Source organism: Crinia signifera, chromosome 19, assembly GCF_055691185.1.
Source record: "Crinia signifera chromosome 19, ASM5569118v1, whole genome shotgun sequence".
NCBI lineage: Eukaryota > Metazoa > Chordata > Amphibia > Anura > Myobatrachidae > Crinia > Crinia signifera.
The window spans coordinates 39,243,946-39,271,545 of NC_139226.1; the positions used below are offsets into that span (position 1 = coordinate 39,243,946).

The 27,600-nt window shown below is 47.6% G+C and overlaps 1 protein-coding gene across 1 annotated transcript; it reads right to left on the reverse strand.

Moving 5' to 3' along the window:
- Positions 1 to 5,182: 5,182 nt before the first annotated feature.
- On the reverse strand, positions 5,183 to 27,600 carry LOC146042411 (sulfotransferase 2B1-like). The gene is made up of 7 exons (XM_083162395.1): positions 27,501 to 27,600; positions 22,718 to 22,859; positions 19,226 to 19,434; positions 15,927 to 16,053; positions 8,566 to 8,660; positions 7,858 to 8,038; positions 5,183 to 5,363 (listed from the first exon to the last, which is right to left on the reverse strand). Exons 2-7 carry the CDS (start codon positions 22,851 to 22,853, stop codon positions 5,248 to 5,250), a joined length of 864 nt encoding a protein of 287 aa, XP_083018521.1. The 5' UTR covers positions 22,854 to 22,859; positions 27,501 to 27,600; the 3' UTR covers positions 5,183 to 5,247.

Below are 27,600 nucleotides of genomic sequence, written 5' to 3' on the forward strand. Positions count from 1 at the left end.
AGCATGGACCCCGAAAATAACCCTCCTGGCTCGCCGTATGCTACATAAGTTCCATAGCGTAAGCGGTGGCCGCAAAGATGAGTTGAACATTGAAAATAACACAAAAACTGTACATGCTACAATGCAACATAGAACATACTGTACGTTGAAAAACTGGCCTTATTTTGTTGCAATATAGGAGTATACTCATACCTGCCTACCCTCCCGCATTTAGCGTGTCTCCCGTTTTTTTCAATCCTTCTCCCACCCCCCCCCCCCCCCCACCCCCCCGCGCAAATCCCTTGGATTCTCCCGGTTTTTGATCCCTTTGCAAAAACATACCTGAGTGCGCATGCGCGAACGCGATGTTGCGGGGGTGGGGCCTGCCTGAATGCGCCACGTCATTATAACAGCCACCGCGGGGCTATGTGGGTAGCGATGGCCGTGAGAACTAGGAACGTGTGGTGCGGCAGTGGCAGTGAGCCGGGGAGCCGGGAGCACGAGTCAGACTCAGCAGTAAGTATAACTCATACAGCAGCCTGACTCCCCTTCTGGGGAAACCTTTGGTTCTGCTCACACGGTGGGAGAGCGGTTAGGTGCCCTCATCTCCTCTCTGGGCTCCTCCTGAGCCTCATTGCTGCCAATCTCTGCAAGCTGCTGGGCTGTTCTCTCCGTCCCCCCTCCTCCCTGCTGTATATCACTCTACTGTCTCTCTTGCTGGCCACTATACACGTTGTTTTCTCACACATACGTGCACTGAGCTTCCTACTGTATACAGTACGTTTAATGTTATCACTTCCTCTGTAGTTAATTTATTTTTCTCTCTTCTCCTCTATCAACTGAAGTCTGTATCATCACCACACACAGGGGTAGATTTATTATAGCGGCGCTATAACACTTCCTGCTTTGCCTCAGATCTTGCCCGCCGAAGCGGGGGAGTGCTAACTCCCCCTCCAGCGATGCCTCCTCCAGGTGACAGCGCATCAGTTAACACTGACGCGATGTCTGCTTCTCCCTGGCCGGCGCGGGATCTCGCTACTCACGCGAGATCCCCAGCGCAGCTCAGAGCTCCGCGGGCCAATTAAGCTCCCGGTTAAAATTCACCAGAAATAAGTCCCAAACGACCATGTTGTCCCGTATCTTCCGTGACAGCCTAACCAAATGATGGGGATCCCGTACCCCCCCTGTAGCCCGTTCTAACTTGCGGCAAAGTTAAGGGACCCTAGCAAAGACTGGACCTGGCGAAGCTTGGCCTTCTTCTTGGGCAGGCAGTCCCGCAGAAGGCCCAGCAACCTGTCAACCTTGTCGGCCGGTAGGCGACAGCAGCCAGCTACCGTGTCAATCTCTATGCCTAGGTAAGCTATGACAAAAGTGGGGCCCTCGGTCTTGTCGTCGGCAACCGGTACACCTAGGACCTGAAATACCTGGATTGCCGAGGACAATATGAAAGAACATGCGTCGCTATCTCTTGGTCCCACAAAGAGAAAATCGTCCAGGTAATGTGCACCCCGGCACCCCGTATCGTCCTGGACGCACCAATGCATGAATGTGCTGAACTTCTCGAAATAGGAGCAAGAGACCGAGCAACCCACGGGCAAACATTTGTCAAGGTAAATACCCCCGTCTAAACGGAAACCCATGAAACAAAAATGATGTAGGGTGTAACGGGAGTAGGCGAAAAGCGGACTCAATGTCCAACTTAGCCATGAGCCCGGCCAAAACTGTGCATTAAACAGAGTACCTCATCAAACAGCTGATAACGTACGCTGCAAACTTCGTCTGGGATGGCATCGTTAATGGATGCCCCGTGGGGGTAAGACAGGGGTAAGACAGGTGCTGAATCAACCGGTATTTACCCGGAGCCTTCTTGGGTACTACTCCCAAGGGTGAAAAGCACATGTTGGGCAATGGGTCCGACGCAAATTGGTCCTGCAGCTGATGGGAGGACCCCCGATACTGTGTCGGCCGTTGACGCCGTGAGTGTCCCTCGGCCTCGCCTAGTTCCCGTTGTCACTGGGTGGACGCTCGGCTGCCATGGCTGCTTGCTGCTGTATCGTCGAAACCTCGGGAGAAGTAGCAAAGGTTAGCAATGCACTATTCACACATGGAAAACCTGCCTCCCTCTGGGGCTGGGAACCGGGTGCCGAGGACCATGTAGCGCTGCTGGTGGGAGGGGCCTGGGAAAATTGAGCGCTGGACGGGGCATGGAAAGGATGATGAAAGCCCCCGGAAGGGCCAGGTTGCCATGGTGGGGGAAGGTGCTGGGGGCCCGCCCAGCCCTGGCCGTATTGGCCAGTGTACTGCACTCCTGCACCCGTGTACTGAAAACCTGGGTGACCCTGACCAGCAGTGTGGGGTACCCCCAGTACTGCTGGGACGCGTAGGGTGTATTAGGGCCCTTGGCCACCTGCGCGGGATAGGGCCATGGCTGGGAAAACTGTTGCCCCTGGAATGGCGGAAAAACTGGGGGAAACCGGGGAAATGACCCAGGGTAAAAACTTTGTTGGTGCTCCCCAGTACGGTTGCCCCACTGAGGTGGGACCCATGACCCCCCGACAGGGAGCTGCAGAAGAGCAGGAACAGCTTAGGGCCCGCTAGGGGCACAATCACCGAGATCTGCAGGCAGGGGAGACTGGCCCAGCAATCGGAGACACGGCAGCTTTGGGGTGAGGATCCGGGGAGAAGCAGGACCGGGGATACGGGCGGGTACAGCAGTCACTCACTGCTCACCGTGCAGAGCACACTCAACCATGGAGGCATCTAATCACAGGGGACTCAGGAGGCGGCATCGGGAGCACTGAGCAGAGCACACTCAACCATAGAGGCATCTAATCACAGGGGACTCGGGAGGCGGCATCGGGAGCACCGAGCAGAGCACACTCAACCATAGAGGCATCTAATCACAGGGGACTCGGGAGGCGGCATCGGGAGCACCAAGCAAAGCACACTCAACCATAGAGGCATCTAATCACCGGGGACTCGGGAGGTGGCATCGGGAGCACCGAGCAGAGCACACTCAACCATAGAGGCATCTAATCACAGGGGACTCGGGAGGCGGCATCGGGAGCACCAAGCAAAGCACACTCAACCATAGAGGCATCTAATCACAGGGGACTCGGGAGGCGGCATCGGGAGCACAGAAACAGAGCACACTCAACCATAGAGGCATCTAATCACAGGGGACTCGGGAGGCGGCATCGGGAGCACAGAAGCAGAGCACACTCAACCATAGAGGCATCTAATCACAGGGGACTCGGGAGGCGGCATCGGGAGCACCGAGCAGAGCACACTCAACCATAGAGGCATCTCAGATCTGCGAGCGATGAAGAAATCATTTGATGGTCGGCGACCATCAAGTGATTTCTCCCCAGCACCCAAGGCTGCGAATGGATGATTATGCAAATTATCAATTCACATGCCTGGAGGAGGGAGGGGGAAGGGGGGTGTGGGGGCGGCGGTGCTGCAATTGTCTGTGCGGGCGGCCCTTGGTGGACTCGCAACGCCTTGCTAGTCAACCAGAATAAAGGGGCCCATACACGGTCCGTTTAACGGATCCGTTTGGGTCTTAATTAGCACGCATCGCATCGCATGCCTAGTGCATGCGGTGTGCATGCAATGCCATCCGATGCGATGTATAGCTAGTACAAAAAGTATGTGCAGCACATACTTTTTGTACCGTACTATGTGATGCGCGGGAGTGCGCATCGCATAGTACAAAACGGACGGTCCGGGAACGGACTGTGTATGGGTCCCTTTAGGTCTAGCATCTCCGTCACAAGTGGGATTTTTACATGACCATTTCTATACATTCAGCCCTGTGTACCTGCATACCGGCATTATTAGATTTCCTCTAATATGAGCTGTCCATTAAAAACCTATGACTTCCAGGTTTATGACACAAGAGACCTGCTGTGCAAGCCTGCACATTCACAATCAGCAAGGAACAGATCCTTCAGATCCCACTCCAGAGCTTTCTTGCAGAAAGAAATCCATAAGCTTCTATAGGTAATACCATCTAGATCAGGGTTGCCTACCCTCCCGGAATGGCCGGGGGGCTCCCAAAAATCGGATCCCCCTCCCAGCCCCCTGAAAGATGGGAAACACTCCCGGATTATTCTGTGTGACCCCTGCTTCCCCCCCCCCCCCCCCCTGCAAACCACGGGTGTAACGTAACGTAAAAAATTTAAAACACATTTTTGTGAATAGTAGATCCCACATTGAGTCATGACATCTTTGGAGGGCTTTGCTTTGGCTCCCAGTATTCTTACCTAATGCTAAAACAATTGGTACCCTTTACCTAGAACGGCGCCCATCGCGGGCATCGCATGTACATCGCATGCCATTATAATGGCATGCGATGCGACCGATGCGATGCCTGCGATTTTACATAGAAATGCATGTTAAAATGTAAATCGCGTCGGTCGCATCACATGCGGCCAAAAAATCGCATGCGATGCGACCGACGCGATTACCGCGATTTTACATAGGGAACAATGTTAAATGGCCCACAGACCCCAAATAGCCACCCTGAAGTGTGAAATGGCCCCCCCAATTGTTAACGCCACCCCACGATCAACGTCAACCTGAAGCGTGGCGAGCGCACCGAGCCCGAAGCGTGGCGAGCGTAGCGAGACCCGCGAGGGGACGCAGATACATGTGAAGCCCGCGAGGGGACGCGGATACCTGTAAAGGTATCCGCGTCCCCTCGCGGGGCTTGCTTCGCTCGCCACGCTTCGGGCTCGGTGGCTCGCTGCGCTCGCCACACTTTCTATTCTCAACTCCACGCCGACGTGGATAGTGGGGGTATGAAAAGGTCGGAGGACGCGTACCGCCGCCCCTCGCGGGCTCGCTGCGCTCGCCACGCTTCAGGTTGACGTTGATCGTGGGGTGGCGTTAACAATTGGGGGGGCCATTTCACACTTCAGGGTGGCTATTTGGGGTCTGTGGGCCATTTTACATTATTCCCTATGTAAAATCGGGTCAATTGGGCCATTTAACATTGTTCCCTATGTAAAATCGCGGTAATCGCATCGGTCGCATCGCATGTGATTTTTTGGCCGCATGCGATGCGACCGACGTGATTTTTTAGCTTGCGATGCCTAAGATCAAAATCGTGGGCGCCGTTCTAGGTAAAGAGTACCAAACATTTTTTGTTAATCAGGCAAAACATTTCGATATGATTCGGTTGCAATATGAGGTGTGATTAACATATAAGCAGGGATTTTTTATTTATTAATAATACACATTGAAAGATAATGGACACAATGATTATAATTTTTCCCAATAAAAAGTTGTGTTGACGTCTTTCATCTTCTCCTGGTAAACTTTGTCGAAATACTCGCTCTGGGCTACTGTAAATACATTCTTCCAATCACCAGAGGTTCCTGCAAGACAGAGCGATAATGTGTAAATCTGGGGCTCAGTAGGTCCGTATAAATGTACTGTGCCAGATAACTGCGTATGATACTCTATAGCAGGGATGGGGAACCTTCGGCCCTCCAGCTGTTGTTGAACTACACATCCCAGCATGCCCTGCTACAGTTTTGCTATTTGCCAATGCTAAAACTGTTGCAGGGCATGCTGGGATGTGTAGTTCAACAACAAGGTTCCCCATCCCTGCTCTAAAGCTTCTCGACAGAAGGATAAGTCGGACGACTTCCTTCTGGTGAAACCAGTGATGTGATAACGGAGAAACGCGTTAAGGACTCTGGGGTTCTTTAGCCATACCCCCTTATCCAGCTGATCGGACCCACCACCCGTGTTTGAGCTCTGGACTGTTCCCCTGTTGGGGAATTGTATGACTGCGGCTGTAGTGGTATCCACCACCATATTCAAAATCATAGCCGCTTTACACGCACCTGCCTGGCAATCCCTGAGCAGGTGAAAGCCTCACCCCCAGCAGAATACATCGTTGAGCAGGTGAGGGACGGCTCGGCCCTGCTGAATACATGTGCGGCAGTCCATCAACAGGCAACGGCTGCCAGGCGGGCGAAGCTTGAGCTGTCTGCTCACAACTGAATTTCGCCACCACTACTGCTGCCGGGCACCTTATTAGTGAGGATTCTATGCAACTTTTATTGCTGGACAAGCACACTAGGGGTGAGATTTAATAGGATGAGATATTCAGAAAGTGAGAGATTTGGGAAGAAATCTCCAGGGTTTTTTTAAAGCGGCAATCATTTACACTGCAACCCCAGTTTGATTTTGCCGTGTAAATGATTGCCGCTTTAAAAAAAAACTGGAGATTTCTTTCAAAATCTCTCACTTTCTGAATATCTCATCCTATTAAATCTCACCCTAGTTCTCCAGAGTAGACCTGAGGGTCCAACACGATCTAGCACCCATTTTTGGGGTCCTCCATTTTATCCTCTACAAATGCAAATTTAAAATCCCACTAGGTGGCTTAATTTGACCTCTACCAGAGCCAAATAGGGTGAGATAACATCTTGTTTTAAATACTGGACATTTTAATTGAAGTTGATTCTATCATGAACACTTACTAATTAATTGCAATCTTGGTATCTATTAACTGTTGTGTACATCATTTATTAATTTTTTATGCTTTTTAATATCATATACAAATAAATCTATACATTTTGTATTATTAATTATCTAATCGTGTGGTGCTCTATTTGATATATACACCAATGATAATAAATTAAATCTTAATTGTGTATATATTCTCATTCAAGCTGACTTCACTGCCTTATTTCCATGGGAATGCCCAGCTTTTTCATGGGAACATTCATAAAATGCTGGGCACGTCCATCTTCTGCCGCGCAACACTCCCGCCTGCACAGTTGGGTGCGAATGGGATGGCAAACTTGCCAGATCGCCCCTGGCTTCACAGACAGCAAACATCGCTCTCCCGTGCAACAAGAATAAGGTCAGTGATTTTCAACCTTTTTACCTTGCGGCACACTAAAAAAGATTTTAAAATTGCCAAGGCACACCATGAGATCCCCACAGGGCAAAACACATTGTCCCCCACAGGAAAAAATCAAGCCTATTGCCACCCATATAAAAAACAATCACACTGGTCCCCACAGGTAACACAAATACAATACATTGATCCTTTAAATAAAAAGAAGAGACCAGTAAATAACACTTGAACTGGTTTGGGCGTCTCTAGATCTGGGGGCACACTTGAGAACAGCTGGAGGCACATTAGTGTGCCACGGCACAGTGGTTGAAAAACACTGCCTTAGGGTATCAGATTTTTTTCATGGCACCCTTAGGCCCAGCGGCGTAACTATAATTTGGGCGCCACCCCCGCCGATAATAAAGCACGCCCCTCCCCCACCCTGGCCGCCCATGCCCCCCCACCACCCTGGCCGCCCATGCCCCCCCCAACCCCCGCATATTTACCTGTATTCGCTGCGCTGGTCCCGGCTCCCCTCCTGGCTTCATTCTGATGCTATGAAACACGGACCATCACAAAATGTCCGCCCCCATACAGCAGACAGTTTCAGAGAACAGTCTGCTATATGGGGGCGGACATTTTATGATAGCCCATCGCAATAGCATCAGAATGAAGCCAGGGGAGCCGGGACCACCGCAGCGAATATAGGTAAAGCTGCGGGGGATGGGGCATTACAATAGCACCACAGCCCCCCAGCGCCCGCACTTACCCAGCGCCTCCCCGCGACTGCGGTGGCTGCGGTGCTGTAGTTACGCCACTGCTTAGGCCAACAGATCCATCTTTAGCTGAGATGTTTGCTTGGCAATTTTCACACCAATTTTGACAAATTCCCTTGACACTCAAAGGGTTAACAGAATCTAATAAATTAATAAAACTTCTGAAACAATTTCAGAATAAATTTCAAATAGGTACAGCTATTAATTATTAAGTGAACATTAACATTAAGGACCATTTACCTTTGCGTAAAAAAGATCCTTTAGAGTGATCCATTAATTCTGATGACATAAGACTCCAATTAGTCATCTTGTTTTCCTTCATGGCTTTGAAAGCAGACTGTTCTACAACCGAGTCAATCTGTGCGTCATCCAACTCTTGCCCCAAGAACTTACAGATCCTCACCACGCTGCCTCTAAGGTCCTGGAAAATAAGTATTAACATTTATATCATTGGTCCTACATTAGTCCTACCATCAGTGGCGGGATGGCCCTGGGGCAGGGTGCCGTATGTCTTGGGACCCATCTGTATGCTCCATGCTACCTGCAGAAGAGGATCCTGGCTGCTCAGTTTGTGTCACATAGATAGTCAGTGCCAGCAATCAGGCTGATCGGCCGCACTCAATTATTAGGTGAACACCGGAACTTGAACGACTCCCTGCAGCGCCAACTATTTCAGCAGTGCTACCAGTGTGTGTCTACGTTGGGTCAAGGGGGGCTAAAACATTGGGGGGGGGGGGGGGAATATTTGTGACCTTCTACCAAAGGGGAGAAGATGGGGAGGAGACCTGCCAGACTGGGGGGTTGTTCAGATCTTATCACAAAGCTGCTTCTTTAGCAAATAGACTAAAGCATGCTGCACTTCAGGTGGGGAAAATGTAAACATTACCTATAGTAAACACGGAGAAAACATACATATGACTTGCATGCCAGGTTATAGCGGAACCATACCTGCAGGAGTTCCTCATATGCAATACAGAAGAATCGGCTGTCATCCTTCATTTGCATCCAACCTTTCACGTGTTCAAACCAAGTCCCATACACAGCTGAAAGTAAAGCAATCGTACATTGTATATGACAAAAACTAATAAAATAATAAAATGTCAGAGGACCATAAACCCGAAGAAGAAAAATAAACAGCAGGTGCGGACAAAACAGGGCTGTCCCCTTATGGTGCAGTTCTCTCCCCAGTAGCCATGCATCTAGACCAGTATTTCACAACCCTTGTCCTCAAGTACCCCCAACAGTGCACGTTTTCTAGGTCTCCACAGAGAATCACAAGTGACATAATTAGCTCCACCTGTGGATCTTTCAAAATGTGCCTGAATAATGAGTGCACCTGTCTGGTGACCTGGAAAACGTGCACTGTTGGGGGTACTTGAGGACCAGGGTTTAGACCAGTGAGTTCTTGGAGGCATCATTATATTTATAAATATATGTTATTTTAATTTCAGCTTTCCTTCTTTTCTACTAAAAAACTTCTCATTTTATAGTTAATTATGTATTATATGGTCAAGATGGCTTCCAAATATGTGCACTCTCCTCTCATTGAAGCCTATAGGGATTTGTGAGACAAGTCTGCAATAGTATAGTGAGACTTGGCCAAGAATACGGGGATGTGGCAACATCTAATTGTTATCAATGGATATCTTCTGAAACCTGCCCTTGATCCTAACACTCTCACCAATTACCAACCCATCTCTTTCCATCCTTTTGCCTACAAACTGCTTGAGTGTATTGTCTATAACCTCCTTACTACCTTTCTTTCACCCCACTCCCTGCTTGACCAATTACAGTCTGGCTTTTGTCCTCTCCACAGCACTAAAACTGCCCTCCTGCAAGTCTGCATTGACGTCAATGATGCCAAGTTCAAGGGCCAATATTCTCTGACACTATGGACCACCCCCTCCTCCTGCAAATCCTTTACTCTCTTGTTCTGTGTGGTACTGCCCTCTCCTGGCTGTCCTCCTACCTCTCTGACTGTGCCTTCTCTGTCACCTCTCAGGACTTCACCCCCACACACACACACACACTTCCAATAGTAGATGTCTCCTAAGGTTCAGGTCTGTTCTTGGGCCTCTCCTAGTCTCTCTATACATCCCTTTCAAGGGAGTTCATTAGCTCTTTTGACTTGACTCCAATATCATCTCTATTCTGATGATACTCAGATCTACCTCCCCCGCCCTCTCCTCACTTATGTCTCCAACTGTCACCTACTTTATCTTCTTGGATGTCCCGGCACTTTCTTAATCTTAGCATGTCTAAGCCGGAACTGATCATCTTCCCTTCTTCAAGCATAACCTAACTTCCTACAATTCCATGATCTATTGGTGGCACAGCAATCTCTTCACATCCCTAAGTATGCTGACTTGACCCCACCTTCTCCACACATGGTCTACTGATGTGTCTTGATGAAGTCTCACTAGACAAAACGCATTGGATCTTGCTTCACCCTCCTCCAACTCTAAAAAGGTAAGCTACAGATGGAGCGCCCCTAATCTTTGCAGGGGCTGGCGGTCAGATCGCCAACTGCCGGAAGGGTTGCATGCGCACGAGACGTACGCGCATCCCCTTCAACCAGAGCTCCCCCCTTAGTCCCCGCTGCCTTGTCGCCGGTTCCCAACGCCTCCTATGGCAGCAATCATGTATTCCCCTCCCCCCTCCCGGGAACGAGCATGGACCCCTCGCAACGACCATGGAACCCCCTATGGCAACGAGCATGCAATCCCCCTTGGCAACAAGCATATAATCCCCCCTGGCAACAATCATGGAACCACTGGCAATGAGATTGTAGGTAAACAGCACTTATGTGCCTAACAATTTGATTAATCAGGATTAAAAAATGTAATCGTTGCCCACCACTATATATATATATAGAGGGAGAGAGAGAGGGAGAGAGAGCGATGTGAAGATAGTGGCACTCAGAGACTGGATACAGTTTAAAAAAAATTATTTCAATAAAGTGCATAGTGCACTTTTTTTAAATACATTTATTTAAACTGTATCCAGTCTCTGAGTGCCACTATCTTCACATTGCTCTGCATTAAACATTTCAAAAGACACCGGAGCGGTTGTTCAAGGAAGGGTGAGTGCCATTCCAAAAACTATACAAAATATATACTGTATACATATACCGTTACGTGGTATATATCATCCGCTGCCCGTGCGGTCTCATGTATGTGGGCAAAACAACAAGAACCTTCAAAGAGCGTATGGCCATGCACCGGTCTTCGATAAAACAGGCGCTTGAAGGCGAATCTTCAGAACAACCGGTGGCAAGGCACTTCAGAGAATTCAGACACAGTCTCCCCACATTGAAATATAAGATGATTGACCAGGTCCCGCTAAGTGTGCGAGGAGGTGACCGGGACAAAAAATTGCTTCAGTTGGAAGCCAAATGGATTTTTAAACTCAATGTGGTCACACCTTCGGGACTTAATGAATATTCTTCTCTGAATTGAATTTTTTATGATTATCTCCTAGCTCTTTTTCACTAAAAAGTTTTTCTTTACCATACTTGTTGTTCCAGCGCTTGACAGAGCAACTATCTCTTCAATATCATGTTATTATACGCTGCTCATGTTTTTCTTTTATATGTCTTAAACCCTCTCAATTATGTGTCCGTCTTGTGCAGTACACATCGCTTTATTAGCATTAAATAGTTTCGCTCTGCTCCTGTCAGTGTGCTGGGCTTAAACGGCTTCTTTGTACACTTTTTTTTCTAGCTTCCTTGGTTGCCACGGTAACGCTGCCGGCTGGCTGTGGGACGCGGCTGAGGACGTGATTCCAATGACGTCACTCTCCAGCGCGGTCGGGGCGCAGACGTGGGGATGAAGGGAGGACGCACGGGTGCACTCTGCTATAAAGTAAGTTTCTTTTTGTATTTTCTTTGTCTTTGAAAAAGGTTAATAAATAACCGAAACGTCAGACTAACCAGTTGTGGGTCTGAATTACTTACTTAAACAAATCCGTGAGAGTGCCGCCCGTTTGTATCGATTGATACACTACCTCTATATCATACCCTGGAGGGCACCGCGGTTGCTGTCAGATTATTTGGGAGTGCCGGACCTTGCAAGCATTGTGTATCAGTCCAGAGGTGGGATTCCACAACCCAGCTATCTGTACTTTGTCACGGCACCCATTACAATTCATCATTTTGAGGACTCCTGTCGTCACCTTCACACCCCTTTCCCCTGAACACGGGCAAGTGGGATTAACTTCAGGCACGGCCACTGACATCATGGAGCAACAAGACTCTGATGGCCTCACCAGAATCACGTTTCAATGCGGGAAGATGTTGTCCTTTTCCAACTCCTATGCTGAGCAGATTCTCAACCAACAAAGTATGGCTGCTGCGGGAGGTGAGGAATCAGTGGACCGTCTATATTCCCAATTACTGCGTTTAAAGAAACGTGAGGTGGACTTTCTATTGCACAGTATCTCCCTATCGGATTATTACAGGGACAAAAAAATTCCGAGGGGATTTCGTATTAAAAATGCCCCCACCATAGGGAGATACAATGTGGATTTCTGCCACAATTGGGCAGCAATATTAAATAAAGCATCATTCGATCTGATGCTATTAGTAATCCAAGAAGCAAATAGAGAGAATGAATTGGCCAAGGAGAAAATAAAAGCGTTTGAGGCTGCACACTGGCAGACGATAATTGAAGATAAGGAGGAAGACTGGTCGGTGAAGCTGAAGCTTCAGGTTGAAAAATACCGGAAAGAATTGATACAATTCAAACGGGATAAAGTTGTGACAGTCAATAGAGACTACCTTGAGAATAAAGTATATGAATGGGCCAATAATCCAACTGGCAGGCCGCAGGCGCAGCGGGGTCGCAGACGTTACCAGCAGAGGAACAGAGGTAACGCCTCAAGAGGCACCTCCAGTGCAGGTGACTCCTCAGCGAGTGACATGGAACGGATGGCCCCGTCTACTTCATCACAGGCTCAAAGGCCCCCTTTAGGGGTACACACCAGGGCCAAAGTAGGCGCCCTGGGCATCGAACTCGTCGAGGGCATCAATGGCAGAGAGGCGAGAAAAGCAAAACCAAAGGGGAATCAGTAGTTTTCAACTTGTCAAAAAGGACACTGTCTTCTGAGGAAGTATCAGTATTGAATTTGGGATTATCATTTGTCCCCACCAATTATTACAATGCCTTTGACACTAAAGTAGAAAACTACAAATTTGCACGATCCCTGAGATTAAAAGAACACTTTGGAGTGTCCAGCACAAGCATTCCCACTGAGCAATTGCCGATCAAAAGCAGATCCAATTATGACCCTCACTCTACAAACCCCAGCATCAAATACCTGAATAGGAGGTTGGATCATGCCAATTCAACTCATCCGATGAAAGAACCTATACGCAACAACATGACTGCAAAACAACAAACAGCTCTGAAACAACTGCAATCGTATGATGACATAGTCGTGCGGTCAGCCGACAAAGGCGGTGCAGTTGTAGTCTTGGATGTGGATTTCTACAAGGCTGATATCTACGGTCAACTATCTGATCCAGTGGTGTATGAGCGGCTCGGGTGTGACCCCACCAATAAATTCAAAGTGGAGCTTGATGACATTCTGAAGGCAGCAATGGATAATCACGTCATCACAAAAAAATGTGCTGAAGCCTTGCTAACCAAATTTCCAACAACCCCTCTTCTATACACAATACCTAAATTGCATAAAAATGCATCATGCCCGCCTGGAAGGCCGATAATTTCAGCCAGAGGATCACTTTATTATGTGGTTTCACAGTACCTAGATGCATATCTCCAACCCGTTGTGCAGGTGCAACAATCCTTTCTCAAAGATACCACTGACCTTATCCTGAGACTGGAAGCTCTGGGCAAACTACCTGATTCTGTCATCCTATGCTCCCTTGATGTGGTGAGTCTTTACATTAAATATCCCGCATCAAGATGGACTTTCTGCAACCGCCAACCTGATTCGGGATTGTCTTGAATATAAAGGTCCAGCTACTGACTTTTATCTACATTTATTAGAACTGACATTAAAGCGAAATTATTTTTACTTTGATGGGCATATTACCTGCAGCGTCGGGGCTGTGCAATGGGGTCTTGCGTGGCCCCGACGTATGCAAATGCATACATGTTCCAGATGGAGAATAAGTTGATACTCACCCATCCTGCAGCTCAAGGTAACATTGCACTATATGTTCGATTCATCGACGACATTTTGTTGATCTGGACAGGGGGAAAAGAGGACCTAGACACGGTCTTGACATATGCTAACACAGCTGATAGCAACATCAAGTTCACTTCTATCCAAAGTCCATCTACCATAAGTTATCTCGATGTACAAATCACAGTGTGTGGCAATCAGCTGATCACCTCTCTTTATCATAAAGATACAGACCGCAACACACTCCTTAAAGCTTCTAGCTTTCATCCCCCGGCAGCCAAAAGAGGTCTCCCCTTCTCTCAGATGTTGAGAGCTAGGAGAATTTGCAGCGATGAATCAGCAGCGGTTGCACATATGGATGATATGGTCCAGAAGTTTGCTTGCAGAGGTTACAAGCTTGAAAACTTGGAGTGTGCAAAGAGACGGGCCCTATCAATAAGCAGAGCCGATACCCTGCTTAGTAAGGATAAAAACGATGAATCCAACAAATTACCATTCATCAACACGTATTCGACGGGTAGCTCCGTGTTGGTGAGTACAGCTAAACAAGTTTGGCCATTGGTCAAGTAAGATCCTGATCTCCCGGCCCTGCATAATAAAGAAGTGATGCCTTGCTACAAACGTGGTATGAATCTTCGAGATAAATTGGTGAAGAATGACGTCACCAACATGGGTAAACAGAAGAAATCCCATTTCTTGATGAGAAAACCAGGGAACTACCGTTGCACGGGATGTGTAACGTGTGGGTACCTGGAACAAGGTGACACATTCACACACCCACACACGGGTTACCGGTATAAGATCAAGAAGGTGTTCACATGCATGAGCCGTTACGTGGTATATATCATCCGGTGCCCGTGCGGTCTCATGTATGTGGGCAAAACAACAAGAACCTTCAAAGAGCGTATGGCCATGCACCGGTCTTCGATAAAACAGGCGCTTGAAGGCGAATCTTCAGAACAACCGGTGGCAAGGCACTTCAGAGAATTCAGACACAGTCTCCCCACATTGAAATATAAGATGATTGACCAGGTCCCGCTAAGTGTGCGAGGAGGTGACCGGGACAAAAAATTGCTTCAGTTGGAAGCCAAATGGATTTTTAAACTCAATGTGGTCACACCTTCGGGACTTAATGAATATTCTTCTCTGAATTGCTTCCTATAGTGACATCTCAGGGTGTCACATTTTTTATGATTATCTCCTAGCTCTTTTTCACTAAAAAGTTTTTCTTTACCATACTTGTTGTTCCAGCGCTTGACAGAGCAACTATCTCTTCAATATCATGTTATTATACGCTGCTCATGTTTTTCTTTTATATGTCTTAAACCCTCTCATTAATTATGTGTCCGTCTTGTGCAGTACACATCGCTTTATTAGCATTAAATAGTTTCGCTCTGCTCCTGTCAGTGTGCTGGGCTTAAACGGCTTCTTTGTACACTTTTTTTTCTAGCTTCCTTGGTTGCCACGGTAACGCTGCCGGCTGGCTGTGGGACGCGGCTGAGGACGTGATTCCAATGACGTCACTCTCCAGCGCGGTCGGGGCGCAGACGTGGGGATGAAGGGAGGACGCACGGGTGCACTCTGCTATAAAGTAAGTTTCTTTTTGTATTTTCTTTGTCTTTGAAAAAGGTTAATAAATAACCAGACTAACCAGTTGTGGGTCTGAATTACTTACTTAAACAAATCCGTGAGAGTGCCGCCCGTTTGTATCGATTGATACACTACCTCTATATCATACCCTGGAGGGCACCGCGGTTGCTGTCAGATTATTTGGGAGTGCCGGACCTTGCAAGCATACTGTATACCAGTGGTTCCCAAACTGTGTGCCGCGGCTCCCTGGGGTGCCTCGGGACACATGCAGGGGTGCCGCGGCTTGGTGGTCCAGGACCAACTCAAATTATTAATGGTTAATTATTTAGGAGCAAAACCAGTGCTGGTGGCTGCCAATCATAGAATGTGTACAAACAGAAGCAAATCCTGCCCTTTACCACATAACTGCCGCTAAGAATCGCATATAAACACAATCTAATTTAATTTTTTTGGACCTAGGGGTGCCGTGAAAAAAAATCTGATTCTCTAGGGTGCCGTGAATCAAAAAAGATTGGGAACCTCTGCTGTATACATATAAATATATAAAGATCCAGGTCTGATAAACTCACCATTCCCCTGCATGTAGTCATCTAAAAAATCCTGGAATTGTTCAATTTCTGTAAAAGTTCTGTAAATCTTGGTAAAATAGAATAAGGATACAATGGCGTCCCTGGGATTCCGCACTGTGTAGATAATCTACGGAAAATCAAGAATTAAGTTTAGTTATAAAAACGTGAATGCATTTGAGAAACACATTATTTTTACTTAATATCTCATCACTGGGCAACAGTGAGCGGTCTTTGGACTTTATTTAGGACCAGTATCAGTGTGTTTGTGTAATGTATGTATTAAACTTTTATTTTTCTGGCTTGTCAGTGTGTTTATTTAACTATTTTTTTAGCTGTGGAACTACAAGACCCAGCGGGCCCTTTAATGCCCTGCAGGCTGGGACTTGTGGTTCTCCAACTCCCAGCATGCGGGGGAGGCTTGCTGGGACTCATAGTTCCACAGTTTAAAACAATAGTTTTTTCATCTATTTTTTTACACAAAGATCAGCTCGATGCCCACTGCCCCCTCATATTTTTTATGGGTTAAACAGGTTTTTAAACGGCAGTGTGAATGTGCCAAAAACGACTTTTAAACGGTAATGTACCGTTTAAAAGCTGCAGTGGGAAAGGGTCTTTATGGCTCTTGCTGTTTAAAAACCCGTAAAAAAAAAATAGTGACCCGTTTCAGCAGTGGGAAAGCAGCATGAGTGGTTGGGTGAAGCCATTTATTGTCAAACAACTGTGTTTACTCTTTTTAAATCATAATGACAACAGATACCCCTTTCACATCGCACTTTTAAAACGGTATATTGCCGTTTTTTTCCCTTTTTAAAACGTTTAAGGGTGCAATGTGAATGCACCACAGGCAATTTACCGTTTTAAATTAACTGGCATTTCGAACCGTGTAAAAAGCAGAGTCCTACACGGTTCCTTGCCGTTTTTTGTGCAATGTGAATGTGTACAGTTTGTCTGAAACGGTATTTCAGGCAAACAACACAAGCACAAGCACAATACTGCTATACAATAGGTGCGCGCCAGTGGTGTCCAGGTGTGCACCACTGGCGCAGCACCTCTACGGGACACCCCCGTGACCAGCTTCTGTCCCCCCAGTCGTTGTCCCCCCCCCTGTACCTGTGCTCCGGCGATCGGTACGCCGGAGCTCCCGCCCGCCAGCCAGCCCAGCCCGTCCGACAGCCTGTCACTCGTCAGGAAAATGCTCACTCGCTACCCACAGTGGCTTGGGATAGAAGCCAGGCAGTCTGGAGTGTGACACGGCCGCGCCCTCCCCCGCCGCCGCTGAGCTCATCCTTAAAGCCACAGTCCGGGGGTACAATACAGACTATATATGACCAGAGTATGTTGTCCCCGGTCCCACCCGCCGCATCCTCTCCCGCAGTGTAAGGCCAGCAGGCAGCAGCAGCAGATTGGCACTGACACACACACACGCGCGGCACACATCTCCCCTGCAAGCTACAGACCACAAGCACCCCGCAACCTGGACTCGATACCCGTACGCAACCAACAAGCTGCTGCTCCTCCATATACTCGCCTTCAGCTGTCAGTGGCTGTGCAAAGAGCAGAGAAAATCCAGGGGGACAGGTGTGTGACACAGGTTCTCTGATGACAGGCCGGTGTGCGTGGTGCTGTCCTTCAGCGACAGCAGCTTCTGTACCGTCCAATAGCAGGGAGTGCGGCCTGTGCCCCCCTCTAGCTTCCCCGTGATCCACCCCCCCCCCCCCCGACACAACCCACAGTGGCTCTCAAACATAGCACTTGAAACGTGTTCTGGATGAAACGTTTCAAGTGCTATGTGAATGACACTTAACCGGTATTTAAAACGGTAATCTGGGTCACTGTTAAGGCTCTGACCCGTTTTAATTACCGTTTTAAAATACCGGTTTTTAAACCGTGTCTGCGATGTGAAAGGGGTAAGAAACTACCCAAATGACCCTGATCAAAAGTTTACACAGCCCTGTTCTTAATAACATGTATTCCCCCCTTTAACATCAATGACAGCTTGAAGTCTTTTGTGGTAGTTGTGGATGAAGCTCTTTATTTTCTCTGATGGTAAAGCTGCCCATTCTTCTTGGCAAAAAGCCTCCAGTTCCTGTGAATTCTTGGGCTGTCCTACATGAACTGCACCTATGAGATCTCCCCAGAGTGGCTCAATGATATTGAGGTCAGGAGACTGTGATGGTCACTCCAGAACCTTCACTTTATTCTGTTGTATCCAATGACAGGTCATTGGCCTTGTGTTTTGGATCATTGTCATGTTGGAACGGAAGTACATCCCATTTGCAGCTTCTGGGCTGATGAGTGCAAATTTTCCATTCATCTTGCCATCAATTTTGACCAAGTTTCCAGTGCCTTTGTAGCTCACACATCCCCAAAATATCAGTGATCCACCTCCTTGTTTCACAGTAGGAGTGGTGTACCTTGCATCATAGGCCTTGTTGACTCCTCTCCAAATGTAATGTTTATGGTTGTGGTTAAAAAGTAAATTTTTGGTCTCATCACTCCAAATGAAGTTTTGAGGCTTGTCTCTGTGTTGTAAGCGGGATGCTTTGTGGCATTTGCGTAGTAATGGCTTTCTTCTGTCAACTCGACCACACAGCCCATTTTTCTTCAAATGCCTCCTTATTGTGCATCTTGAAACAACCACATCACTTTTTTTCAGAGAGCCCTGTATTTCAGCTGAAGTTATTTGTGGATTTTTCTTTGCATTCCAAACAATTTTCCTGGTAGTTGTGGCTGAAAGTTTTGTTGGTCTACCTAACCGTGATTTGGTTTCCACAGAATTCCTCATTTTCCACTTCTTAATTAGAGTTTGAACACTGCTAATTGGCATTCTCAATTGATTGGATATCTTTTTTATATCCCTTTTCTGTTTTATACAGTTCAATTACCTTTTCCCGCAGATCCTTTGAAAATTATTTTGCTTTCCCTATGATTCAGAATCCGGACCCGTCAGTGTAGCACTGGATGAAAGATGCAAGGGTCTTTCAGGAGACCAGAAACTCACTGACCCTTTATACACACACACACTGAATACAAGCAAACAGATCACATGTGAGGATGGTTACCTTTAGTAGCCATTCAAACCCATTTGTGTCAAATTGTGTGCATGTTATCAGGCCAAAATCTCAATCACAAATTCTGCTAGGGTATGTAAACTTATGAGAACAGCTGTGTATGTATATATATATATATATATATATATATATATATACGCATACATAAATACATACATACGTACGTACGTACATACATACATACATACATACATACATACATATTCCGCTTTGTTCTGTTTTGCTTACTTTAGCTTTAGACTTGAAAAAAGATTTTGCAAACAAGTTGAATGGTAGATGGGAAGTGATTATTCTTGTTGGCACGAGGTCCTGGATCTGTTTTAGACCCTTAGCGGTTTCAAACCATGGTGTCCGATCGTAGATTGGCACACTGTTGTTAAGCCTTACATCCCCTTTGTGCTTTATTAAAGTCAAGATCTGCGTCATCCAGTTGGTACCTAGAAAGATAGAAAGAAATATATATATATATATATATAGACGTTCGCTAGATTTTGCCATTACAACTTTTTTTTATATTGTATAGTAAGTTGTGGTACAGTAGTTCCTGGGGGGGAAGGGGGGTCAATTTAAAGGGGGCAGTTAAAGCGAGCGACCAATAGTGTTGTGCCTATGGTCTGAAGCCTAAGTTCATCCCTGTGCATGTCGTGCATGGTGTATGCGCAGGCATATGTTCCACCCGGCCAGCTCCTTTCCATATTTATTGGAGAGTAGAAGTAACTTGGCTTCACTGTATCAGATCGATCCTCTTCTGCCTCTAAAGGACTCATACACTAGGCCAAGTTGGTGGAGGCAGGGCCGTTTCTAGACAATTTGCCTCCCAGTGTGAATAAATAAAATTGCACCCCCCCCCCCTTACATAATTTGTTAGTGAAGAATTTGTGCTGACAAAAGGGGTGTGGCTTAATATAAAGGGACGTGACCTAGTTATTAGGGGTGTGGTCTAGCAATTACCTTACACCTCACTTTTGCAACCTACATGACATTGGTTACCGTAGGAATGGTCGTTATCCTCCCACACTGTTTATCCGTTATATCAATTACACATTATGCTGCACACTGTGATGCCCATTAAACATTACACTGCACACCTGTAAGGCCCATTACACATTACGCTGCACACTGCGATGCCCATTACACATTACGCTGCACACTGCGATGCCCATTACACATTATGTTGCACACTGTGATGCCCATTACATGTTACGCTGCACACCTTGATGCCCATTACACCACACACTGTGATGCCCACTACACCTTATGCCCCACACTGTGATGCCCATTACACAATATACCCCACATTGTAAATGCCCACTACACTGCACACTGTGATGCTCATTACACATAACACCATGATGTCCATTACACATTATGCCCCACACCATGATGCCCATTACACAATATGGCCCAAACCATGATGCCAATTACACACTATGCCCCACAGCGTAATGCCCATTACACAATATACCCCACACCACAATGGCCATTATACAATATGTCACATAAGTGCCCCTTACCTACATGGTATTTGCCAGGAGTTCCATGCTCATTGCCACAGGGGATTTCCTGCTTGTTGCCATGGGGTGATTAAGCCGCCTGGCTGGCAAGCTGTGAGGAAGAATCCATTACTAGCTCCTGCCTCACTACCACTTTCCCTGACACATAGCCCTCTTACACTACTTCAGGAGGGATCCCCTTCTCCTCCGGTGGCCCCTGCTCACACCCGGCTGTCAGGGCTCAAGTATCTGGTGTCCCCAGCTGTGGCAATAGTGAGCCAGTGGTAGGATCAGGGAACTGGAACAGGAGGTCTCAGGTAAGGACAGTTCATATAACACTGGGCACTGAGGACACAGCTAGGTGGGGGAGTTGACAAGACTATTTAGAGGCGCGGAGTCTAACACCACCATCGGTTTTCCCCAGGGACCCCAGCAAGGAGGTTTGGACTCCGCTGCATTCGGTGGCAAGGTCGCGGCCCTCTGACTGAGATCCCACACCTAACTGGCCAATCACTGAGGGATGGTAAATGATGAGTGCTTGTGTACTTGAGACTGTGGTATTCAGGGCTTGGACCAGATAATCTAGAAAACTGTTGACGGTGGCTGGTTGAGTGTATGGAATGCATTGCCCTGGGAGCCAGAGAGAAGTGTCAGCGGCCAGGGAGCCAGAGATTTTGGTTGCCGGCCTGGGAGCCAAAAGGGTTGTCAATGGCCTGGGAGCCTAGAGGGTTGTTGACGGCCTGCGAGCTGAGAGGGTTGTTGACGGCCTGGGAGCCGACACAGGATGTTGATGGCCTGGGAGCCGTGGACAGACAGTGGAGACTTTAGAGTCTACGCTTGTGTCGACTAAGGAGTCGAAGATGATAAATGGCTTTGGGAGCCAATAGTAATCTCTGCTGGTGGAAGCTGGAATGCTCTGACCTCTTCCCCTGAGAGCTGTAGATGTTATCAGCTTGGAAGGTAACCTTGCAGGTGGATGGTTAACCATGGAGCATGGAACACAGGAACCTGGAGACTAGAACGCTGACTTCTGGGGAGTACTCGGGGATCAGACAAGTTGTTCAAGGCAAGGAGGAAGGGCCAGAGGGCTCACCTATATTCCCCCTGCCTGTCTGTGATTGGCTGCAAGTCACAGCATCCATCAACTCCAGGAAGTACCTGTGCACACCTTGATCACATGGTCCAGTGCACAGGTCAGAGAATAAAGGTCACAGGAAAATCATTGGAAGATTCAGTCTATGTGACTGCAGTTGCCATGGCGGTGCCCATGCACTAGGCCCCAGGGAAGCACCATGCACATCTTGCCATGGAGAACACTTGGGGACAGTGCAGTACAGGGACTTGCACCGCAGTATGCACCAGCGTGCGGGTAAGTAGCACAGACACGGTCGCAGATGCAGATGTGCGCTGCATTTTCTGCCACGGCACTGCTCAGAGCTGAAAGCGGAGCCGGGAAACTCCGTCCTGTGCTTCCGTGGATTGCGGCCTCGACACACAGTGAAGCCGGGGACTAGTTTACCGGTTCACAGCCGGACGGGGACCCGTGGTAATCATGGAGCCCCGCTACTTACGCTGCTCCTCCCTCCCCTGTGCTGACCCGGCACTCCAGCTTATACGGCAGGTCATGGGAGAGCTGGTGCGGTGCCCTGGTGGCTATAGCAGTGGCGGACAAGCACGTGGTGGCAGGCGCTGCATGGTGCCTTGGGTGGCTGCATGGTTTGTTTGCTTCTAGAAACAGCCCAGGGTGGAGGGAGCCGAGCAGGAGGGAAGGTGGAGCCATGTTGCAGGAGAATGCAAAAAAAACATACAAATCAGTGGCTGCGAGAGCTCTCTCAGCCAATAAGCCACCACCTATTCATTTGTATGGTTTGCCCGCTGCCCTGCTCTCTCTGCATCCCCCCCCCCCCCCCTGCATCGGATGCGATACATCACACGACATGCTGCTGATGGCTGCACATAATTATGGGCCTATTTCACTCAATTTCTCGTCCCGTTCCGCTGGAATGGGGCCCAAATTGCATAGTGTATGGACCAGCAGGAGGAAAAATAATTCCTCCAACCTGATTTCTCTCCCATTTTTGCTATATTTACTCTGCTTTCCAACTCGCAACCTGTCCATTTACATACATACATACGTATAGACATACATACATACATACATAAATACACACGCAAGTGAGACTGACATTAGTCATTATGGGAATACAGTATATGAACAGTAAATTACCGGATTTGGGGTAGGTAACATTGTAGACATCGTCATCCCAAACTTCATGTCCATTTTCCGCATAATCGAGATTCTCCTCTGAGTGTATGTCACTGGCAAATCTAACTCCTTTGTACGTAAAGTAATCGTATGTCATTTTTAACTGCAGAGAGATTTCAATAAAATATAGATATTAGAATTTTCAGCTACCTAGATATTGCCTAACAAAGAACTGAGAAAGCCTGGTTTGTATGGACAGCTGGTGATCTTAGAAGGCTTCAGCTAGTACCCATAGCAACAAGTTGATGGAGCTTCAAGGTTTCCAGGGAGAGACATCCCAGCTCTTCTCTGATATACTTTAATTTTGGCATCTGTCTATCTAACCCGTAAATTTACTCTTACATTGGGGCAGATGTATTAAGCCTTAACAAGAGATAAATGCAAGGGTGATAAGGGGGGATGCTCTAACATCCGCGCCCCCTTACCGCCCCCTATCACCAGCTACCGCATTCAGAATTATCGCATATGCACTAACATATGTGATAATTATGTTATTAATAATTATCACATGCGCCGGGCTCTCCTCCTCCCTGCACCCGGAAGAGGATCATAGTGCAGGGAGGAGGAGGTCACAGATCGGGGCAGCACAGCTCTGTGCTTCCCGGACAAAGGTGAATGGGGGGGTCGGTGCGGGGGTCAGTGTGGGGCGGCAGTGGGTCAGTGCGGGGCGACAGGGAGTCGCATTAGAAGCCCATAGGCTTCTATGGGGCATCGCCAGATTTTTCGCTGTGCTCGCCACGCTTCAGGCTCGTTTACCGCGTCCCCTCGCTCGCCACATCCCTGCGCTCGCCACATTTCGGGCCACATCCCTGCGCTCGCCACACTTCGGGCTCGCCACACACACTTTATAAGATCAACTTTATAATATAGTGGGGGTATGAACAGGTCGGGAGGACGCGTAATGTGTCCCCGCGACCACTTCGGGCTGACGTAGATAGTGGGGGTTTGAAATGGAGGCATTTGCCAGAATTTAACATGGAGCACTGACAAATGCATCCTGTCCATTTTTGTGCCCTTGATAAAGCTGGCAGTTGGACCAGTGAAACGCGTTGGTGTTCCTCCAGATCTGTGACCATCATTGTTGGATTGACCTGCTGATTCATCTGACCACTTAGTCCAACAAAATTGGATGTCTTTGGCTCAAGTCTCCTGGCACAAACAAATACAATTTTCTGTGAGGTTGTAGGTAGGCTTCAGTCATCATTAGCCACTCCCTCTGACGGCATCCAGGACATATTATGCCGTGTGGACTCCACTAATCGGTACGGCTGCTATTGTGGACAGTGCAGGTTATATACAAACCCAACTTTGGGTGTCATTCTACCTATAACACGAGATCTGGAATTTACTACTGTTGTTTTTAAATATTTTTTATTAATATTTTACATTGTCTTATTTTTACACTGAGGATTAGATCATGCCTTATTAAAATTAAATTTAAATAATCCAAATTGATTCACCTATTACTATCATTTGAGTGCTGCTTTCTCTTTCTTTTTTGTCTATTGAAATACTATAATGACCTGCAGCAGCCACAAAACTAGTACTGAGTTGCTGCTCCTGCTCTTCTATCAAATGATCCATATTGACTCACTAATTACATTTTTTAACACAGTGCCTGAACAACACACAACAGATTTATTTTTTGCATGGTGCTTGAACAAACAACACAGTGTCTCACCGAGTCCACAGTCCCAGACTCACTCCCTCCCCACTGGTGACTGCCACTGGTGTGTTCTGTGTATTGTTTTGTGCCTCAGAACCCACAGTCCCACACACTCTTCCTCCGGTCACTGCTGTAGGTGTGTGTCATTTCAGTTTATTGATATTTCTAGTGCCTTAGTGCCCACACTCCCTCACCCTCTCTGTCTCATGTGAAATGATACCAGTATCACCAGGGAGGGGCTTTATGCAATCCAAAACACCTGATATCCAAGATTAAGTTTTGCCTCATTTATGGATCCGGGTTTGGTGGAAGACACAAAGGGTAGGGCCAGATTTACCACTAAACAATCTAGGTGATTGCCTTATGTTACTCCATACATCTTCTATTAAAGCAGCTTCAGTCCATACATCAAGATGTACAACGTAGGGTTTTAAACGTTCTATGGCAAGACTTGGGTACTGATGTTGGTCACCATTATATATTATATATATTGTGACAAGGATCACAAACACAGGGTCTCAGATGATGATTTTGTTGTGGATTCAACCTGCTATTCTGTAACCTGCTGTTGAGAATCCACATGCAGTCAGTATTACAGGCAGTAGCATACAGGCTCGCTTAGCATAGCAGACTCTTAAAAGGCTCCAATGGTCCCTATGCTAACACCCTCAGTCATTCACTTGGGTAGATCTTCCACCATCGAGAGCAAGGTAATGCCGGCTCTGCCACATTATCACATTTACAGATCCCACTATTGGGCCCGGTATCGCACACACAGATTCCACTATTTGCCCCAGTATCACACACACAGATTCCACTATTGGGCCCGGTATCACACACACAGATTCCACTATTTGCCCCAGTATCACACACACAGATTCCACTATTGGGCCCAGTATCACACACACAGATTCCACTATTTGCCCCAGTATCACACACACAGATTCCACTATTGGGCCCAGTATCACACACACACACAGAGATTCCACTATTTGCCCCAGTATCACACACAGATTCCACTATTGGGCCCGGTATCACACACACAGATTCCACTATTTGCCCCAGTATCACACACACAGATTCCACTATTGGGCCCAGTATCACACACACACACACAGATTCCACTATTTGCCCCAGTATCACACACACACACAGATTCCACTATTGGACCCAGTATCACACACACAGCTTCCACTATAGGGCACGTACAGAATCACACACACAGATTCCACTATTGGGCTTGGGCCCAGTATCACACACACACACACACACAGAATACACTATTGGATCCAGTATCACACACACACACACACACACACACACACACACACAAAGATTCCATTATTGAGCCCAGTATCACACACACACACAGATTCCACTATTGGGCCCAGCATCACACACACAGATTCCACTATAGGGCACGTCCAGCATCACACACACAGATTCCACTATAGGGCACGTCCAGCATCACACACACAGATTCCACTATAGGGCACGTCCAGCATCACACACACAGATTCCACTATTGGGCTTGGGCCCAGTATCACACACACACACACACACACTGAATACACTATTGGATCCAGTATCACACACACACACACACACACACACACACACACACACAAAGATTCCATTATTGAGCCCAGTATCACACACACACACACAGATTCCACTGTTGGGCCCAGTATCACACACACACACACACAGATTCCACTATTGGGCACGCCCAGCATCACACACACAGATTCCACTATAGGGCACGTCCAGCATCACACACACAGATTCCACTATTGGGCTTGGGCCCAGTATCACACACACACACACAGAATACACTATTGGATCCAGTATCACACACACACACACACACAAAGATTCCATTATTGAGCCCAGTATCACACACACACACAGATTCCACTATTGGGCCCAGCATCACACACACAGATTCCACTATAGGGCACGTCCAGCATCACACACACAGATTCCACTATAGGGCACGTCCAGCATCACACACACAGATTCCACTATAGGGCACGTCCAGCATCACACACACAGATTCCACTATTGGGCTTGGGCCCAGTATCACACACACACACACACACACACACACACACACACTGAATACACTATTGGATCCAGTATCACACACACACACACACACACACACACACACACACACACACACACACACACAAAGATTCCATTATTGAGCCCAGTATCACACACACACACACACACACACACAGATTCCACTGTTGGGCCCAGTATCACACACACACACACAGATTCCCCTATTGGGCACGCCCAGCATCACACACACAGATTCCACTATAGGGCACGTCCAGCATCACACACACAGATTCCACTATTGGGCTTGGGCCCAGTATCACACACACACACACAGAATACACTATTGGATCCAGTATCACACACACACATACAAACCTGTGTAAAAAACTTGCGGCGCCGGTGACCCTGCAGTGCTGGAGCGGGCAGGGGTGTCCGTGCCGCGGGGATACCTGCGGCGCTGTCATTGTGTATAAAGCTGGCGGCGGCCGGCGGGGTCCCTGCAGTGAATAGAAAAGAACTAGCGCTAGTTATTTTCTATTCACTGCAGGGACCCCGCCGGCTGCCGCCAGCTTTATACACAATGACAGCGCCGCAGGTACCCAAGCGGCACGGACACCCCTGTCCGCTCCAGCACTGCAGGGACGCCGGCGCCGCAAGTTTTTTACACAGTTCGCTAACCCTCCATGCTGGGGGTGAGGGGCGAACTGCCGCCCTCCAGGTGCCGGTGCCCTAGGCAAATGCCTACAGCTGCCTAGTGGTGGCGCCGGCCCTGCACACACACACAGAATACACTATTGGATCCAGTATCACACACACACACACAAAGATTCCACTATTGAGCCCAGTATCACACACACACACATAGGTTCCCCTATTGGGCCCAGTATCACACACAAATTCTCCTAATAGTTTTGAACATATAATATATTTAAACAGTGGTAAGTTTGATTATTAATTATTATTATAATATAATTGGGATAAGAGTGAGAAGTTGAGTGAATGAGTTACCTTTACTCCAGTGACTTAATGTCCCAATTCCGAAGCACGGGAGCAGCTGCCTGTTTACCGCAGTAAGACCTTGCACCTTGTGATCTACTGTTCATTCTGT